Genomic DNA, 20,046 nt, shown 5'->3' with positions numbered 1-20,046 from the left:
AGCTCTGTAGACCTGGATCTTGGTATGTTCCGTCAGCTTCTTGTTGGACCAGACTCTCTTTGTGAGTCTGGAAAACGTGGTAGCTGCTTTACCGATGCGCTTGTTTAGCTCGAGCTAAACAAGCGCATCTGTTTTGTAAGGCAAAGTGATTTGTGCTCTTGGCACGCACATGTAGCACATGGGCCCATTTCACTGCTCGGAACAACAGTCACTGGGGGGAGAACTAGCAAGTGGGCAATAACAGAAGTGCTCCCAACAGTCCTAAAACAGCTGAGAAGATCCCTCATTACACCCCTTAAATGGTATCAATGCCATTCTATACATGCTCAGAGGCACTATATAACTGGATCTGGAGAAGGGCATGAAGGTTAAGCCAGGCTCTTGCTCATATTTTTTTTTACCTCTACCTCTCTGAGCACCGAACAACTTTTGGGTATACATGGACAGGGAGCCTTCCTGGTTACTGACCGTTCTTCACACCAGCTGCTGCCACAACACCAAGGAAGCCTCTAACTCTGCCTTTAAATTCTCTTGTTCTGTAGGCAGGCTTGTCTGGGTCAGGCCAGAGACAGTAAAAGGCCACTGCTGTATGCTTGGTTGGCTCCTATTCGTTCCTCCATGGAAGATTACAGCCCAGGCGGATTGTGGTCAGTGGGTACAAGAGGTCATGATCCCCAAGGGCAGCAGCGGCTTGTGGTCACAGGATTCTGAGACATAATTCCTTAGTTCAACAGGCAACAAACAGCTGCCTTTGAAAAACCAAACAATAAGGATGTATCCTGGGTCATTCAGTCAACATTGCCCGCGATCCGAAAAGGAAAGGGAAGCTGCTGAAGGGGGAAAGCTGCCACACTGGGTTAGTGCAATTTGTTCACCACACGAGCCTACCGTGCGAATGGTGCCAGTCTCAGTGGTGTTGTCTGCAAACCACACAACCATTTTTGCCCTCTCAGCTGCTACCACTGGACCACAGCGAAGTGGGATGCTTGTCGGTTTGGCACCCAAACACTAGAGAGAGAAAATAGCTGAAGGTAAAACCACATTGCTGAAGGTAATAGAACGACAAGAGGTCTAACTGTCAAACCAGGGCACCCTCATCTCAATCGCTGGCTCCACTTGGCAAGCAGTGGTACTGGTTTCTCTCCTCCCCACTGCCCCCCACTAGCATCTTGCTTGAACCAACTCAGTGACAGGCCTTAAGACCTTGCCCAAGGTGAGTCACAACAGCAGTGCCACAAGCATCTTTTCTAGAGAGAAAAAGAGATGAAGGCAGCAGTAAGACATGTCTGTGCATCGGCACCTTTTCCACACCGGTGTGCACGCGCACCTTGTACCCCTTTACATAGCACAGGATTCCAGGGTTGCATTCTAGCACCACGCTTAGTTGGTTTTGGTATGAGCCAGACCCACAGGGCATCACCATCTGCCTCCTGCTACAGAAGGTAGCAGATCAGATGCAATCTTTTCACCAAGAAGCGAACCTTCCAGAGAGGCCAGAGTTCCCCGGAACACAGTTTGAAAAAGACAGGGTTGTGGTGGAAGCAGGCTAAGATTTAAAAAGTTGAAACAATGCACAAGATCAAAACAAACCTAAAGTGAACCCAATATTATAGAGCAGGAAGGAATCAGAAAAAAAAGCTTAATATCTTTAAGACAAACTACAACTTTAAGCACCTACTTGGCAGAAAACTGCTTGGTCTCCCATTGTTTCATAATGGAATATGTCAAGTGGAGCATGCAGGAGTAGACTGATTGTATTCTGAGCACAGAGGAGCAAAGGGGAGCTTCAGCTCCTTGAGGATTAGTCCCCCCCAACCCCACCCCACCATTATTTGTCTAGGAAATAAAGCTCCCTGTGGCACCAAATGGAAGCACCACATTCAGTTATCAAGGCGTACAGAGATCAGGGGTGGCAGAAGAATTAAGAGGTCAAAGAGGAATTGTAATGGGGGATACTGAAAAACAAAGGTGGCCAGAGATTTCCTACAGCAGCTGCATAGAAGCTGACAGCATGCAGCAGTAAAAAATGATGAACTTGAATCATTAATGGCTGGAATATATCCCTCTCGCCTATAAAGGAGACTGTCCAGTACATCTCTGCATGATTCACTGCATGGTCCTGCCTGCTTCCTGTCACTTTCTACTGCAGGTGGGTAATTCTGCCACATCTCTGTACTGAGTGTGAATGAATAATCAAATTGCTCCAGAAACAAACAGCAGGAATAACCTGACCTCATAGGAAGTGGCCTGTTGTGTCTCTCCATGGACTGTTACTCTGGACTTGGCCAGAACAGCAACGTCCGTAGAAACATATGTTATCACCTCTGAGCGCAGGCAATTCTTACTCTCCCAGAAAGTAAACCAAGAAGAAAAGGTGCTTCCAATTCTAGTTCAGAAAAGGACGTTTGCCCTCAACCCTCAGAAGTTTGGGAAATGCCGTTCTACAGAAACATCCCTCCTCCTTCCTTTGCCAAGAAATCCCACACCATCTACTCCAAGAGAAGACACTGACCAGAGGTTCACCAGCCGTAAATGACATTTATTTTCTTATTTAAAATTGGCAGATGGGGGAAGGGGCGAAAAAGTCAAAACGCACAACTGAAGTAGTGCAAAAGGGGGAAAATATATACTGAATGTATATAAACCAAACCCAGACAAAAGGAGAGCCAAGCAGTGTGGGAAGCCCTCTCTCCACCTCCCCCTGGCTCCCTTCCCCAAAAGCTTGCTCAGTCCAGTCTTGTATAACTTAGTGAGGTGTTTAGGGATGGGGACTGGCTCCTGGCCAGGGAAATGAGAGAGCTGGGCTGTGTGTTTTTGGACAAGAGAGAGGGAGATTCGTGGGGATATCAGCCAGAGAAACAGCAGCAAGCAAACACTTGCAAAATTGAGGACAAGTGAATGACGGCCACTTCAGTGACCTGACAACTTGTGAACAAAAGGAAGGTTGGAGCTTGGTCCAGCTTTGGACACCATGTGAAATGCAAACAAGTGGGGGCATGTGCATAGGCATGACCAAAGGCAAAGGACTGTGTTTTGTTCAAGATTCTTTCCACAAAAAATATTCAAGGGGCTGGGGAAGCCTCAGGCATAAACAGACCACCCACCCCCAATCCCAGAAATCAAGTGCAAGAAAATGTGGGCAGAGAAACTGTGTGGCAAAACGTGCAAGCATGGGGTGCTCAGACACGGGCTCCCCTGCTCAGACACTCTGCATACTGAGAGCACAAGGGCTCAAGGGGCAAACCAGCTTTTTGTGAGGGGGGGGAAGGGGAGGGTGGAGGGAGAGCAAATGTGTCTGCATGTACATGCTGTTTTTGGCTCAACTTTAAAATCGATGTTTCAAACAAAAAGAGGGGCTTTTCTCCTTGGACACCACAAAAAGAGTCAGAATGGATTTAACTTATGATGCAAAATGGGCAGGCACAGCGAAGAGAAAGAAACCCCACGCAACACCAAAGAGGAGGCCAGCTTCCCCTCTGCTGCGAACAGAACAGTCCCGCAGGTGCAAACAGGGCCACTCCAGGCGACTTTGGCAGGCGCACGAGATCCACCTGGAACGCAGGTCAGCCTGACTGCAGGGCACTGCAGCTGAGCAGCGGTCAGGCCTTCCTCCCCCCATCACTTCTCTCGGCTCTAACCAGGAGGGACAAGTAGCCTTGACGATTCTTCATGTTTCTCTGCCACAAGAGAGGATGGCCATCTCACTGCACCGCTACAACAGGAGGCGAAGACCCCCCCCAGGCAGCATGCTGGCCATGGACTGAATCCGGGGGGGGGGGCCCAGCGCCTGATAAGTCCATCTGTGGAGCAACAGGAGAATCGGCATCAAGAAACAGTGCAGCGCCTGCTCCGCCTGCTCCTGCCTGGGGCTATGCTGTGGTTTCTGCTGGCTTGCTCTCCGAGTCGCTGTCGCTCAGGTAGCTCCGGGAGGAGTACTTGGACCTGTGAGCACTGTCAAAGATGTCTCGCTCCTCATCTGATTTGTTGCAAGTAAATGATTTCCGGTAGCCTGGGGGGCTGTGGAAGGGAAACAAGGAGAGTTATAGCACGGCTTGGCAGAGGCAGTGTCCATTTTCACAAGAGTCATTTTGACCAGTTGTTTGTGTTTCCCAAGATGATCTTTCACATGCCAAATCCACACTGGTGAACACACAAACACACACACCCCAACCCCTTTAGACTGTGAGCTCCTTTGGGACAAGGAGCCAGGCTATGATTCCTTTGCTATTAAGCTGCTGCGAGAACATTTTGTTTAAAAGCGGAATACAAATATTCTAAAGCAAAACAGAACAGTCTCTTTTCAGTTTCACCCCTGTGCACAAATGCATATGCAAAAGTGGTAGGGAGTGATCTGTTTGTGACTCTTGGGAAAATGTCCCTTGTTCCTCATACTGAGACCTCCCTGGAAAAAGGTCTTCTCCAGATCTGCAGTTAAGTGGCTGATTCAAAATCCAGCTCGCATGAAGCATAGTGAGGGCAACTCAGAATGTACCAACCTAACGAATGCTTACTGGAGGTCAGCTCTGAGCTCTCCGTTTTAGGTAAGAGTAAAATGGGGTGGTTCCAGAAACCATTAACCCTCAGGACTGTCTCAAGATTGGCTCCCCCACTGCTGGCTTCTCTGGACAACAGTTCAGAATGTGAATATTTGTAACGATGAAAAATACACTGCCTGACCACTGAGCCATCTCAGCAAGACCATTCCAATGTGGCTGTCTAAGACAGGATCCGGCTGTAGGGATTTTTAAGATGACCCACTCTGGTTAAAAATGGTAAATTCAGGGCTAGAGGCTTGAGGTTCTAGATTCCTAGCACCCTCTAATCTGGCATCTGTCTCCAATATGCTTAAAAAATTTTCTTGGCATAGAACGATTAACACAGATTATTATGCATACACAGGACATTTGCCTATTTTGCATAATGCATTATGTTCCTACTAGGTATTAGAGGTGGGGCACTGAAGTTCCACCTCCTGAAAATCATCTCTAGGCTTGAAGTCTCCCCTGGCATCACCCGTATAAAGCCTATCTTCTGAAACCTTAGGAACTAGAAACTTGGCTTTCATTTTGCTGTTTTTTGTTTGTTTCTAAAAGAAAGCCAAGATCCTCAAGCTTCTGAATTCTCTGCTGATCTTCGATTTCTGGCCTTGAATGGTGTGAACATGGAAATACATGCAGCCTTACTACAAGGGCTCTGCTAGATCTCACTATAACAAAAAGCACTCTTAGGAATAAAGGAACAAACAGTAGTCTCAATTTTCATGTCACTTATCAAAGCAGAGAGTGGCAGGGTTCTCTTCCCAGCTCTAGGTGGGGGCCCAGGTCTCCTGGGGCCCCCCACCTAAGCTTGCTTTGAAAACCATTAAGCCAGCAGCTCTTGCTTTCAGGAGAGCTCATTATTCATTCTTATTATTTTTTTCAGACACTTCCAGGGCATTCCACGGTGATTTACTCTCCTCCGTAGTTAGCAGAGCTAAGCAAATAATCTGTAGCAAATCAGGCATTTGTTGAAAATTTCACCCCTATCTGTAGCAAGCCACGCTCAGGGGGAAAAGGGGGGGAAAAAGAGACAAAATAACCTCACAAGCTTGCTCATTACATCGAGCCATTTGCAAATTCCCTCCTGGCATGAAGAATTTGATGGAGGGAGGATTCACTACTGGAGTCTTGCAATTGCCCCCTCCTTAGTTAAGTTCCACCCGCAATGCATTTCTGCTGGCTCCTGTTAAGAGAGTTACGGAGCAAATTTAAACTCTGATAAACACACAACTGGGAAACTAACTCTCAAAACCTGTTGACAAGGCTCAAACTGGGGAGACAAATCATTTTGGCCTCCAAGCAGATCCAGTCACTTCCTTCCAAGCCCCAGGAGTCTGGAGCAGATCTCCTAATCCACAATGGATCTAGGGCAAATCAGGAGAGGGAGACCTCCTTCCGTGTGTGCATTTGGCAGTGAGGTTGTATCTAAAGCAGAAGCACACTTAGACTGAAAATGGAGAACTTTTTCCCACAAGAGCAGGGCCAGGCAAACCCCGGCCTGAGGGCCAGATGCCCTCCCATGACCAGCGCTTCTTGTTCCAGAGCGCCATGTCTCTCCATGTCATATAACCACCAAGGTGGTCATATGTCTCTAAGTATGGACATTGATGCTCAACAAAGTGCAGCTCTACTAGGTGGTTGTGCAACTATTCCAGAGTCTGACCTAGAGGAAAGATCTGCTTTGCAAGAGCCCACAACATTACCAACCATAGGCACCTTCCTAAACAGAAGACAAAACCGGATGGTCACTGAACTATTTCTGTAAACTACTTCTGTTGGCATTCTCTGGACTTCCTTTAATACTGATTCAATTTTAGCCAACTGTGACAACTATAACCAGACTGCGCTTGTGCCAGATTATGTATCTATGACATATGTATTTCTCAGAAACCCCACACAATGGCAAATTTCTCCAGCCTGCACCAACACTTTGTACCTAATTAGAGTAGACATGGCACTAAAGAGAAACCACAATGCAGCAGTGAGCCCTGATAGATATTCATACAGCCTAGGATCTTAACAAAGTGAACAATTGCCCAAGTAATGATTTTCTACTGTGGATTTCTTATGCTTTGTTTTTTAAATTCTATTTTCCTTTCTACTTCCTGTTGACTGCAGCAGACTTGAATTTTGTTGAATTCATCTATACCTGGTCAGCAAAACCCTTCACCCTGTTAGAAAAGATATTAACTCATTGCCTGCTGCCTCTCCAGAACTGCAGCCTTGCCCATTTAAAAGAGCTTTTACTCACTTGAAAAGTAAAACGTATATGAATTGATGAGGTGCATAATAGTTAATGTAGCTAACAAAGCTACAGGAGTTACACTGTGCTAGAGTTTAGTTTCTCATTCCCAATAATTTGTTAAAATGGGATAACCCATAATTCCCCCCCACATGCTTTATCTTGTGCCCTGAGTACAGTAGTATAATGTTTGATGTTTTTAAATCACGTTCATGTTTTTACTGTGTGTATTTTATATTGTCCATTGTCTCTATCTCTTGGAAATTGTTTTATGCCAATAAAGGTCTCAATCAATCAGTCTCTCCATGTCCATGATCGGGACAATGCAATGCTCTGGTCAGTCACATCTATGGTGCAATGCCCCAGTGGGCATTATGCCCTGATTTCCAAGCAGATTTTGAGAGTGCCCTGCCCAGAGTGCCATGTCGTCCCAATTGGGGGACATGGAGAGACGCAGCACTCTAGAACTCAAAATCCAAGTCGTGCCAGGGAACACATTCCTGGTGTGCAGCGGTCAGCACTTTCAGCACTGCTTCCCAAGAGCATTGAAGGACATATGATAGAGGCATCGTGGTCTATGGTGCACATGCTTGTCCCACTGTTAGCTGGGGTCAAACATGTTTTGCAGCACTGTTGGAGCACTTCAAAAGCTTGCAAGACCAGAGGGGGCAGCAGGATAAAAGACATGAGCATGGCTAGTATGAAAAGGGATGCTTCTTTCAGCTCTCTAAAAACTACCTGCTTCCAGCCTCACAAGATCAGAAAGGAAAGCTGCTCATCTCATATTGGTGCTGTTCAGCTTCCTGCCAGCTCTGCAAACCAGGAAGAATCAGCCACGGTATAAGGACTTAGGAATTCCCACACACACCCTTGGAATGCGGGGCTGAACACTAGAAAGGTATGGATAGCTCGCAGCCTGTGTCTTTCATAACGAGACGCACCAACATTTCTGTAGCCAGTGTTAAGTCACTGTTCCTAAGTGTTTTAGACCCTCTATTGCATTACCCTCTGTCCAGAGACCCAGGACTCAAAGGAGAATCCTTGTGGTCTGAGACTGCAGCCTAACCTAGCAAAGCTACTATGGGTACTTCAAGCCAGAAGAAAATAAAAGGAGTACAACATGGGCCTCTGGTGGACAGCAAGAACTCTCTGGATTGGCTGAGCCTGAGCATAAATATTGGAAACCTGTTCATCTACCCTTGGGTTGCCAACTGAACAGGCCAGGATCATACCCTTGCTCTGGCTTCAGCAGGGTCACACTACATATTATGCCTGTGACATAAATGGGTGAGCTTGGCACTTACTTTTCTTTTGCTGGTTACAAAGCACATGTGGACAGGCGAAACACTGCAAAACCACTGCAAGGGTTCGGCGCTTAGACCAGCAGCCTCCGTACTGGAGACGGCTGAGTGCTGGAAAATCCTTTCCTCACATGAATGGAACTTAACATTCTGCTGGGGATCTGTGCCTCTGATCATTCCCAATCTTCGCACTGGCCAGCTGTGTCTGCCCAGAAATCTGGGTGCAAAGCCTGCTGGGATGATGGAACCCGGAAGTGGTTGGCTGGTGTGAAGACTGGGGGTGATCAGAGGCACAGAGAAGAAGCTTTCCAGAGGAACAATAAGCTCTGTTCACCCAGGGAAAGGATCACAGTGGGTGCCAGATCACAGCCCGCAGGCCAGGGTTTGGTGCCCACTGCCTTAGATCATGCCACCATTTTCATCGCAATCATGGCCCCTCCAGAGGCACTATTTACATTCTTTTAAAAGCAACTGAACCTTGAAAAACAAATGTGGCAGGGCAATCATGATAGAAACTGTCACAAGGGCCAAGAGCTAAACTCCCCCCCCCCCCAATCCTTCTGCCACAGTCTCATGGTGTGTTTCATGTGCTCCACCCTCCATACTATTTAAGAACAATAGGGGCCAAATGCACACTTTATCATAATGTGTAGTCTGGTCCTTAGGGACACGGAGTCAAAGAATACATAAGCCAGGCTGGTCCGAAAAATGCTATGGCAGTCTTCATCTTTCATTTCCTGGGAACAGAATCTAGATTAAATAAAAGGTTTTCCCCCCACAATACATACTGTTTCAATCATATTCATGAAACTGAGGCACACACACAGGGCAAAATAGTATGCAGCTTTCAAGAGCAGCCATAGAGAGGCTGTGGAAGGAGGAACAAAAAGAAAATACACATGCCAGGGTGACCCCTCCTGTAGCTCCTTCTAGCCTTGCAGTTCCACACCCCATTGTACAGTGGCTTAGAAGAGAGAGACTCTTCTAAGAAAGAGAGACTCTTTCTCTCCTTTCCAGCCCCCCATTTAATCCTGCCCCTCCCATCTCCATTTCTGTTATGGCATCTGGAGCGTTAAGTGCATTAAGAAATCCAAAGCGCAACATTCCCCCAGCTGCAGGAGGCCTGCTATAGCAGTTAAACAATTTCTTTTTGGAATGTTCAACAACAACAAGGAAAAAAAAAACCTCTCTCCTTACTGGATAATTCTCCCATTCAAAGCTGCCGGAAACAATTTAATGCACAAATAAATTTTTGTTCAGGAGGAGGAAAAAAGATGCAGATTCTTGTCTACACTGCAGTAGCTTCTCCATTTCCAGCACTTGCTGCAGAGGCAAACACACACACACACACACACACACACACACACACACCCTTGCCTCTCCCCTGTCACATCTTTCGACATGGGCAAACAAAGGCTCCCAACTGCGGGCGTGAATGGCTGCCAAACACAGCAGCACCTCACGGGAGGGGCCTGGCTCCAGCAAGTGCCGCTTCACAAGACGGAGGCGGCTTTGTCTAGCTGCCTTTCTCTCTATCTCCGGCCCGGCAGACGTGCGCTGATGTTCGTGTGCCACATGCAAGATCAGCAGTGGAAAGGAAAAGACGAAGAGAAGGTGAACTTGGTGAACGTGACACGGAACACCGCCCGCCGAGATGGGAAGAGCAGGCGAGTCTGGTTCAGGCCTGCTCCACCAGCAGCACACCAAACAACCCTGTGCAGTGGCCTGCCAGCAGCTTCAATGAATTTTTTTGTTTTTTTGCTGCCTGCCAGGGACTGCCTACAAATTTAGGCCCAGGCAGATTAAAGTACATGGCCGGTGGTCTGTGTTTGGCTTGGTGGGTCCAAATGGCACAGGCCTACCCTAGTTTTGTGGCTGGTAAGTTCTGGCCACCTGACCTGAAAACAGTCCAGCCAAACTAGATGGAATTCTTTCCCCACCATCATGAAAAGCTGCTTAGAAGCCAGTCTAACTGTGATCTTGCCCCTGCTCTCCTGGAAGCACAGTGGTTGGTTGTATGCTGGCAGAGAAAGCAGAGTGCGGTCCCTCCCACAGACACCGGACATACATCGTTATCACAAATGGGAGGAGGGAAAGATCCCCAGCAAGATAGGAGCTTTATCCTCCACCCCTCCTCAAAATGAGTTCCAAAGCCCTGGCTAATAGTACAAAGCCTCACTCATGTACAAAACAGGCAGGGAACCAAGCACACAAAGTGACAGACAGAACATTTTAAGGGAGAACCACCACAGCAGAGTTCGCTGACGTACCTCATAAACTTGAGACTTTCTGCCATTCAGGATTCCTGTGGTATTCAAAGCTGAATGGCACTTGCCACGATAATCTAGGTCACCCATCACCACCTCCCTGCACACTTGTGATGTTTGTACCTTCCAGACAGGCTCCTACACTGTGACCATTGAGCTAATACTCAATGGGACAAAACTGTACAGACCAGGCACAAACCCTGGGTTCCTGACAAGGGCCGAGCCAGCAAACTCATGATATAACCATGATCAAACAGAAAGGGCCTCACCTTCATTCACCTTCCCTCTCTTGCCCACCTCCCTCTCCAGACTATCCCATTCCGTCCTGTCCAGAAGTGAGATTGTACCAAGGGGTTTCTGCTCCCCCTACTGGCCTGGCTACTGGTTATGTCAATTTCCTCCAAGCTGAAGAACTGCTATCCGCTTGCACTCCTTTGGGATAAAGCAGCAGCAGACAGTGAGTTCGAAGTGACACCTGAACAGTGCAAAATGAGCAGAAAAGGCCGCACCCCCACAGCACAGGAACCACCACATTTGCAGAACAGACATGATCTTGTAGGTTACTTTTGAGTTAATGGTTGCACACACCCAGCCATGATTAGCACACACAGGGATATGTTGGGAACACCCAACCCAAATCTTCCAAAATGGGCATGCAAACAGAGCAGCAGATGCAAAACAAAAAAAGGTGTGTGTTTACTGAAAGGGAGTTTGTGGTTTGACTGAGGCAGGTGAGGTGGGTGGGGGGAGAAGAGGGAGTGAATCAGAAACCAAAGCCACATTCTCTGACCTGCAGGAAGCTCATTTAGCCACCTCTTTAAGCTTCTGAGACTTGACCCACACACCATCATGGATCTCTCTTCAATCATAAGACCTAGAAACTTAACTTTCCCCAGGAGTGTAATACTCTAGCTTTACTGTACTCCAGCAGAACTGCAGCAACCCTTGTAACCCTTGTAAGCAGTCTGCCTGCTTACAAACACCACCCAAGATGCATCTTCAAACCGGAGCTCCTACTGGGCAGTTTCCTCCCATTTGCCAGGGCAAAGAAAAGGCTGTTTGAGAGGGCACCATCAACAAGTAGAGCTGCTTCCATGAAAGCCAAGCAAGCCACAAGAGGATGGTTCACATAGGGAGAAGTTTGATATATACATAGCAAAGAGCCAAGCTCTCTGCCTCATGGCAGCTAATCTGTATGACATTGCTGAGTGATGGAGGGGGAGAGAAACGTGGAAGTGCACAGAGACCCATTAATTACACAGGAAATAAATACAGCCAATTGCCTGAAAGGCTGCAGAGAGGATTAAGGCTTCTCCAAATCCTGCTCCCTTTGGAAGCTATACCTGAGCGGAGGAAGATGGTAGTGGGCAAAAGAGGCCAGCAAGACCTCTAAGCCAAGAACATAAGAACAGCCCAGCTGGATCAGGCCAAAGGCCCATCTAGTCCAGCTTCCTGTATCTCACAGTGGCCCACCAAATGCCCCAGGGAGCACACCAGATAACAAGAGACCTGCATCCTGGTGCCCTCCCTTGCATCTGACATAGCCCATTTCTAAAATCAGGAGGTTGAGCATACACATCATGTCTTGTAGCCCGTAATGGATTTTTCCTCCAGAAATTTGTCTAATCCCCTTTTAAAGGCATCTAGGCCAGATGCCATCACCACATCCTGTGGCAAGGAGTTCCACAGACCAACCACATGCTGAGTAAAGAAATATTTTCTTTTGTCTGTCCTAACTCTCCCAACACTCAATTTTAGTGGATGTCCTAAAATTGAATGTTGGGAGAGTTAGGACAGACAAAAGAAAAGCCAAGATGCCTTTCTCTACAGCAGCAGTACCAGAACCTACTTCCTTGCCTCTTGGACCACCAAGGAGGAAGCCCCAAGATACACAGAGTATAAATTGCAAGGAAACTGTAATGCAGACGACTCAAGAGGGCAAAACTTCTCCACCCAGAACAAGAGGCCCGAAGTCAAGTCTTACCCTGCACCAAGGCTAGGTGCAGTCAGTCTTGGCTGAGCACCAGCTGAAGATCCTGCAAACAATATGGGTACATTTGCCACTGGCCAACCATAAGGAGAATGGAAGACACAGTTAGTTATCAGAGACATGCACACATGCTGCAGTTAAGTGCAGAAAAACCTTGGACGATCCAAGCAGCCCGTTCATTGCCACTATGCAGGGAAGCATCTGGACATCCTCTCAATTCGTTCAATTGAACTGTCACCAACCCAGGACAAGGACTAAACCGATCGGGAACCTCCTCCCTCCTCCCCCCACTCCCCACTGGTTAGAGGTTAGTCAGGCACACTGTGCTTGCAACTGGCACTCCATGCCGTCTTGCCTTAGTCACTCTCTGGCCGATACAGGTACTTCATCATCAGGCTGTCGACTTGCTTCTTGCGCTGCTTTTCCTCTTTCTTGTGCTGCTTGCTTGACTTCCCAGACTCGTGCCCCTCCCGGCCAGCACTGACACTTTCCCCTTCGGAGGACAAGCCTCCCCGCTTGGGGCCCTTCTTGATGCTGGAGTTGCTGCGATAGGAGACGGTGGAGCCGGATGAAGAGCTGGAGGATGACTCCGAAGAGGAACCAGTGTGAGACCGCTGTTGCTTCTTCTTCTTGGACTTCTTCTTGGACTTCTTACTGTGCTTCCTAGAACTCCTCCTTTCCCGCTCAGAGGAATCACTCGAGGAGCTACTGCTCCTCTTCCTACCCCTGCCTTTCGAACTTGGAGGCCTAGAGAAGTCCAAGGCTGACGCTGACCTGCGCAGGCTGCTGGTTGGGTACTCGGACGCCTCCAATAGGGCAGCACTCCTGGTGCTCCTCACGCTCTTTCGGTCAGCATCGTCGTCGGAATCGGGATCCAGGCTGGAGCGCTTGAATTTGACTGGCTTGTAGCTCAACACCTCACTGATGGCTGCCTCCAGGTCCGGATCGAGGTAGCTGCGGTGACCAACGGGCCGGATGCTGGGGTCATCTGCCTGCAGCTCACCCGAGGCTGAGCTTCGAGGCCGGGGGGGCACAGAGAGGCTGCGGGAGAGTGAGTGCTGGCTATACAGGGATCGGGAATCACTCAGGGCCACACTGGCAGCATCATCCAGCAGAGAGCGGCCCAAGGACAGTGAGGAGCCTGGGTGACTATAGGAAGGGCTGAGGTCATCCAGGCGGGAGGTGCTTCGCCGCAAACTTCCTGGGCTGGAGAGTGCAAAGCTGAGGGATGACCTGGCATCATCTTGTCGTGCATCCAGGCCACACCAGGAGGCGCCGCTGCGGCTGATTGGGGCCGACAAAACTGAAGTCTTATCAAACTCTGCTGCAGAAGTGGACCAGCGCTTCTCCAAGGCCTTGTGGACTTGGCTGCCTGCCTCAGAGAAGGACTGAGAGATGACCGAGCCTCTCTCGTCCAGGTTGTCCACCCCGGTGTGCTTCTTCCATGAAGCAACTGAGCTGCCCTCATCCAAGCCACTGGCCACAGAGTTGCGCTTGGCCTTGCGGAAGGAGCGGTCGGGAGATGCTGGGCGCTCACTGAGGGTGGAGAAGAGGGTCTCCTCGTCTCCCTTACCACCAATTGAGTCCTTGAGGCTGCTCCGCTTCCTGTAGCTCAGAGAACTCATGACAGACACAGGCCTCTCATCTGCCTCCTTTGCCTCTTTGGCAACAGAGTTCAAGGCTGACCTGACAGGGCAGAAGACAGCAAGGGAGACATACACATGGGGAGAAACAGAGCAAGAAAGAAGGTGAATTCTAGCTAGGTGTGGGTGAGAGAGAGAAAGCATGGACAGGTATGGGAGGCCCAACACTGTATGAAGGATTGGGAAGAAAAAGAGAGCAACTTCACAGGAAGTGCATGCAAATTCAGGCATTGTTCTACACCACCATTCCTCACTAAACAAACAAACAAAAACCCACCACATCATTGATTTCAATTTATTCTGTTGTCAACTACCTGGAAAAAGCTGGCAGCACTCAAGGATTTATTCCCAGCATCGGCAAAAGGGGGCATTATCTTCTATAACAAAATATTTTGCATCCATGCAGACGAATACATTAAACCAATTAAGAGTGTGCCTCAGATCTTCCTCCACTTGACATTCACGTGCAGAAAAGGCGGCGGTGGGGGGGGAGGACAGCGAGGAGGGGTGCGCCCAAACCCCCAAAGAAGGAAATGGTTTTGATACAAAACCAAATCCCTCCCCACTGTGCAGGGTGGGGGGAGAAGACTGAGCCTGCGCTCAGCACGGCTCCCACAGTCCTTGCTGCATATGCTCAGCTGGGGGCAGGTGGGGAGGGGGAGGGGCTCTTTTCAACATGCATCAAGGCTGGCCCCTTGCCTCCTAACAGCACAAAAGGCACTTGCAGCACTCAGCAGGCAGGCTCTGCTCGGCTCAGCCCGCGCCATCAGCATCAGGCTGCCACGCACCGTGCTGCTGGTTGCCATGGCAACAGGTGTCCTATAAATAGCCTGTCTGGTTCCTGGTCACTTCCAAAGGCTGGGGAGGGGCAGGGAAGGGAGAGGGCGGCTGGCGGCTGCTTTTCCGGTGTGGCCGTCAGGCCTGTTGGAAGCCTGGGTGAGGCCAGCCTCATCCCTTGCAACGTGTGCCCCCATGCAAGACAAGGGACAGCATGCGAGAGATGTATTCTGCTGGGAAGCTTGGGGCCATGTCAAGGGAAGGGGAAACTATTCAACAAGCCAGCCAGCCCCACTTCCAGGCCAGCACCTGCAGCTTTACCTCTGGCTTCTCCCTCTTCCAAGAGCCCGCACTGCCTGCCTGCCATCCTCCCCAGAGTGCCATCATGGTGGAGGGGCTCAGCAGCCCTGGGAGGCCAAAATCTGCTACTCTCAAAGAAGTGCAAGCACAGACGTGCTCTCAAAGCAAAAGGAGGCATCACTCCAGCGGGACATCCAGTTTGTCAGATGGCCACTATGCCAAGAAAGGAGTGGAGAGGAAGATTCCTTCCACGTGGGGGTCCAACAGCACTGCATTAGTCAGGAGAGGGTGGCTGGGCTGCAGAATTTTCCACAAGAGGAATGGCTAACATCTTGGGAGCTTTGTACTTATAGAAACAAGACAACTAATGGTGTAATTCCAACCAACTTTCCAGCACTGACATAGCTGTGCCAATGTGGGGTGCACTGCATCCTGCAGTGGGGAGGCAATCAAGGAGGCCTCCTCAAGGTAAGGGCATGTTTGTCACCTTACCTTGGGGCTGCATTGTGGCTAGGCCAGTGCTGGAAAGCTGGTCAGGATTGCGCCCTAAGTTGGTGGGGAACATAACAGAAGCTTATAAAATATGCACGATACAGAAGGAGACTTTTTGTGTCTCTCCCCCCCCCCATAACTAGAACGGGGGGGGGGGGTTATCTAATGAAACTGAATGGCAGGAGATTTCAGGTAAACAAAAGGAAGTACTTCCTTTATACACTTGATTCTATGGAATTTGCTTGTCACTAGGGCTTACCAGTCACAGTGGTTCTGTGCTATCTCCAGATATGCCTCTGATTACCAGCTGCAGGGGAGCAATGGAGCTTAGTAGTTTCCCAGATACATCTGGTTGGGCACTGTGGTTCAGGATTTGGTTGTATCAGGATTTCACCTGATTCAGCATGGCTCTTACCTTCTTCTGAGGGATGGCTAAAATGAGGCCTTGGAGCTCACAGCAGTTGTATGTGCCTCACACAACACCCTCTGGAGCAAATGGGCAATTGCTCAGGGGTAGCATACCTGGCAGGCCTTTGAAGAAGGGCTAGCCACCTTCTCAAAGCAAGCAGCCATCCAAAACACACACACACACACACACACACACACACACACACCCCTATCAGATAGATACAAGAGGTATTGAAATAGGGAGCACTACAATTTTGATTCAATCAAGCGTTAGGAAGTTTTCCCAACATGGCCAGAAGAGAGAGGAACTGGTGGCACTTTGATAGACAAAAACCAAACTGTAGTCAATTGTGATGTGTGGGGTAGGGATAAGGAAGAGGATGCTAGGACAGCTGCCAAGAGGCCCTTGAGCAACTAGAATAAATCCCTTGTGCCCCAAAAGTGGCAACACACACACATTTTTTTAGCAATATACAACATTCTAAGTGCTTTGTGTGTTTTCTCTTGGGACCAAACTTGATGGGGCGGCAGCAGCCAGCTTTGGTTGTTCAAAATTCATGTATAAATCAGAGTTTCAACAGTCATGCTGAAAAGAGCTTGACAGTTAAGGAAGCTAAAGCACACTACAGCCCATCCCCATATCCTAGTTTAAATACTGGAAACGAGGTAGGCTATAGAGAAGAACTCTGGAGTGAAGGATAAACCAGTGATTTTGTTCCCTTCACCCATGTGCTCCTTTTGATGCAAGTTAGACAGTGAACACAACAGAACACTCACTTTCAGTTTAGCCCTACTTCTTACAACTTGTTTTCATCATCACCCATGCAACCCATGCTGCAGGTGAGGGGCTGAGGCCAAGTAGCTTGCCGGGAAGGCCATCTACTGAGTTCACAGCAAAGGGAAGTTTCAAACAGGGAACTTTAATCACGAATGCTACAGGAAGTCTCTTAATGCCTATCTCTTGCTGTCAAACGAATGATTTTCAAAATTGTACATATTCTTGCAGATGATTAGACACCCACACATACACCCATCCACACCATTCCATCAGCCAAGGTTCAGGGCGGTTCAGGATTCCACCGTGCACCATCAGTCTTGACAGTGAGTGCTTCATGGAGAACGCACTGTGACAAACATTCTCATGCAAAAGCATCCAAAAATATCCCTTTCCTGATGTATCCCACATATTTAAATAAAACATTATTTACGCCTCTTCTCCAACCTTCCTTGCTTGTACTCTGTTCTCCAGGTAAGAATGAGAAATGGGGAGAAAATCAAGAATAAAGGGACCCAGCTCAGGAGAGGAAACTCAAAGCCCATCAAGCCGACCTGCTGCTCTTCAAGCTGCCATCCTCAGAGACCGCCTTGGAGGAGCCTTTGTTCTTGGAAAGCCATGACTTCACACCATCCACTCGGTCTTCAAGCTCTGAATCAGCATCCGAGTCGCCTTCACTGAAACAGGGGGTGGAAAAGGGAATGCAAGAATCAGTACCAGCGTTCCCTGTAAGTTTTTGCAGGAGCAGCACAAAACCCACAAGGAGCTTCGTGGGGGCAGCTCCAGAGTTCGTGGAAATGACATCCAGTACCACAAAGTGGTACTGGAGCAAAGTGGCATCAACTTGACATGCACAGGTGCTTAGAATGTCCAGCCAGGAAAGGGTTAATCAGCACTCAGAAAGGCAGGGAGTGACTTAACCTACCCCACAATAGCCAGGTGATAAAGAGGGGGGGGAGGAGAGATGGCCTCTTCTAACAGAGACCGGACTCTAATCTGTAGGTCTTGGTGGCCTTTGATAAGGGCAAGACAATATTGTTTTTAAGAGGCTGAAAGTGGCTTGACAGAGGCTTTGCTTCCCACAGCATGTGCACAATGGTCCTCTGCCTCACTGTGGCCTCTGATCAAACAGTAACAAAAGCCCACACCACCTTGTTTACTAGGGGGGAAGCCATTTGAGCATATGTATCACAAGAAGCATTCTCTCTCTCTCTCTCTCACACACACACACACACACACACACCCCAACCACTTTCAGCTCACGGAAAGATTCTCAGACTTCAGCCCTAGTTCTCCAAGATGCTTGCATGGAACTCACTGCTGAAAGCCCGACAGCAAGCCAGTTCCTAAGACAGAGGCTTATGAAAAAACTGAGCCAGAAATCCTTCCTATCTTAGCCAGTGTCAGGGGAGCATGGTTCAACAAGTTGCGAGGAGGGAGGGGAGGGGAACACGTCTCTCTGCCACTCTTCCCAGGAATGCATTTTACATGAACCATCTAGCACATACCTGCCCTTAAGAGCTGGAGAAGCCTGCAAAGTCCACCAAACCCTTCACCCTCCAGGGGTCAGAAGTCAATGTACTGCATCTTAAGTAATGGTTTAGCCACCCTCTACATTTGTATAGTGCTTTTGAATGCATGAAGCACCTCACACATCTCAATGTAAGCCTTACAGCAACCTTACCTTACAGTATAAGGTGTTGTTAGCTCCAAATTGTAGATGGAGAAGACAGGTTCAAAGGGAGCGGCCTACCAAAGGCTACCTCGTGAGAATTCATAGCAGAAGGCAAGATTCAAACTGCATGTCCCATTAATTGGTCAGTCTTTTAACCATGATGCTACTGGTGTCAGATACATTGACATTGTTCCTGGTCCTCATAATATGTTCCTGTTCTTCTGAATTTGCTTACATCTGTATCCTGAGAGTGTAGTGGTCCTGACAGACAGCAACACACCCTCAACCATCTCAAGTTACTTGATGCTTCAAAGGAAGCATTCTGCTCTTCCCCACTATCAAATCCTTCCTTGCAACCCACTTTCACAAAGGTCTCAGGCACTCTGCTGGTCTTGATCCCCACTCACAATGAAGTGAAAGGATCTCTCTCTACATTAAACATACCAGTCTTAGGCCAACATAACTATCATGGTTTTCCCCTCCCCACCCCCCAAGAATCTGGGAATTTTAGTTTGGCAAACACTTAGAAACAGGAATTTCTTTCCTGATAATTCCTGTTCTGGGGAGAAGAAGGGGGACATTCCTGACACTTTCCCCCCCTGTACAATAGCATAGGGGGAAAAAACCTGCCAGGTCTAAGCTGGCATGTAGGCTACAGTCCCGTCCCCCCCAATGCAGCAGTGCAGGAAAGAGTTCAAACATGCCACAGCTATGGCTATAGAAAGCCTATCAAAAAAAAACCTCCCTCCTTTGCCTGTGTGAGCTCTAACTGGGAGGAAGGAGAAAAAGGTGAAGAGAGAAAGGAAGAGGAGGAAAAGAAAAAAAATGTAAAGAAAAATGCTGAACTATAGGAGAACTATGCTTTGCACAGGCCCTACCTTCTAGTGGTGGGAAGGGCATCTCCCTAAGGGTCAGGAATGGCCCCCTTCCTCTACCAGAGACTGTGGAGTAGTTAGCAGGGAGTGGTACACCCCAGATGCCACCCTAGGGGGGTGACATCAGTGGTGACCAAAATCACTAAAATCATGGTTGTTCATGGTTGGTGACCAAAATCACTAAAATCATGGACTAATGCCTTCATATTATATACCATTCAATGTGTTATTTACAGCAGAATGCAATGAAGCAAACTGGAGTGAAATATCTCCATTCTATCAAAAGTTATGGCCAAAAAAAAAAAATACGCTATCATGTAACAAAAAGTACAATTTCCTTAACTCAAAATAGACCAATGAGACTGATTGTTTAAAGAGCCAATGAGATGTTACAATGACACAGTCTGGAACTAATAAGGTGTTAGCAAGATGACACCCGGGGGGTGTTGCCAATGCTTTTGTTGGGGAGGGCATGAGCACTACCTTAGCTCCAGAGCCCAGGTCAATCAGGCAGGTAGACCTGGGCTCCTGGTTGAACTTTGGCCTCCGTGGCCAAGGTTTGCTAGGTAGGTAGATCTGGGCTTCTGTCCAGACTGGCCTCTAGAGCTATCTCTTCCAGTCAGATAGACCTGGGCTCTCATCCAGATTTGGAGCCCAGATCTACTTGCTGTGTAGATCTGGGCTTCCATTCTGACTGCCCTCTGGAGCCCTCCTCTAGGCAGGTAAACGTGGGCTCCTGTCTGGACCTGAAGCAACTCCCATT

The 20,046-nt window shown here is 48.5% G+C and overlaps 1 protein-coding gene across 7 annotated transcripts in view; it reads right to left on the bottom strand.

The window, feature by feature from the left end:
- Nucleotides 1-2,518: 2,518 nt before the first annotated feature.
- MYO18A (myosin XVIIIA) overlaps nucleotides 2,519-20,046 on the bottom strand; it is a 146,460-nt gene continuing 128,932 nt past the window's right edge. For 6 of the 7 annotated variants that reach the window (XM_066636516.1, XM_066636517.1, XM_066636518.1 and 3 more), the window contains 3 exons: nucleotides 17,288-17,410; nucleotides 12,694-14,024; nucleotides 3,928-4,017 (listed from right to left, as the gene is read on the bottom strand). In XM_066636516.1, coding sequence (XP_066492613.1) covers nucleotides 12,695-14,024; nucleotides 17,288-17,410 — 1,453 coding nt within the window. In that variant the 3' untranslated portion in view covers nucleotides 3,928-4,017; nucleotide 12,694. Of the gene's footprint in view, nucleotides 4,018-12,693; nucleotides 14,025-17,287; nucleotides 17,411-20,046 lie in introns of all 7 variants that reach the window. The other variant, XM_066636521.1, reaches the window with a different exon arrangement.

Source organism: Tiliqua scincoides, chromosome 8 (genome assembly GCF_035046505.1).
Source record: "Tiliqua scincoides isolate rTilSci1 chromosome 8, rTilSci1.hap2, whole genome shotgun sequence".
Classification (NCBI taxonomy): Eukaryota; Metazoa; Chordata; class Lepidosauria; order Squamata; family Scincidae; genus Tiliqua; species Tiliqua scincoides.
The sequence above is the reverse complement of the archived record's forward strand: the minus strand, read 5'-3'. Positions and strand labels throughout refer to the sequence as shown.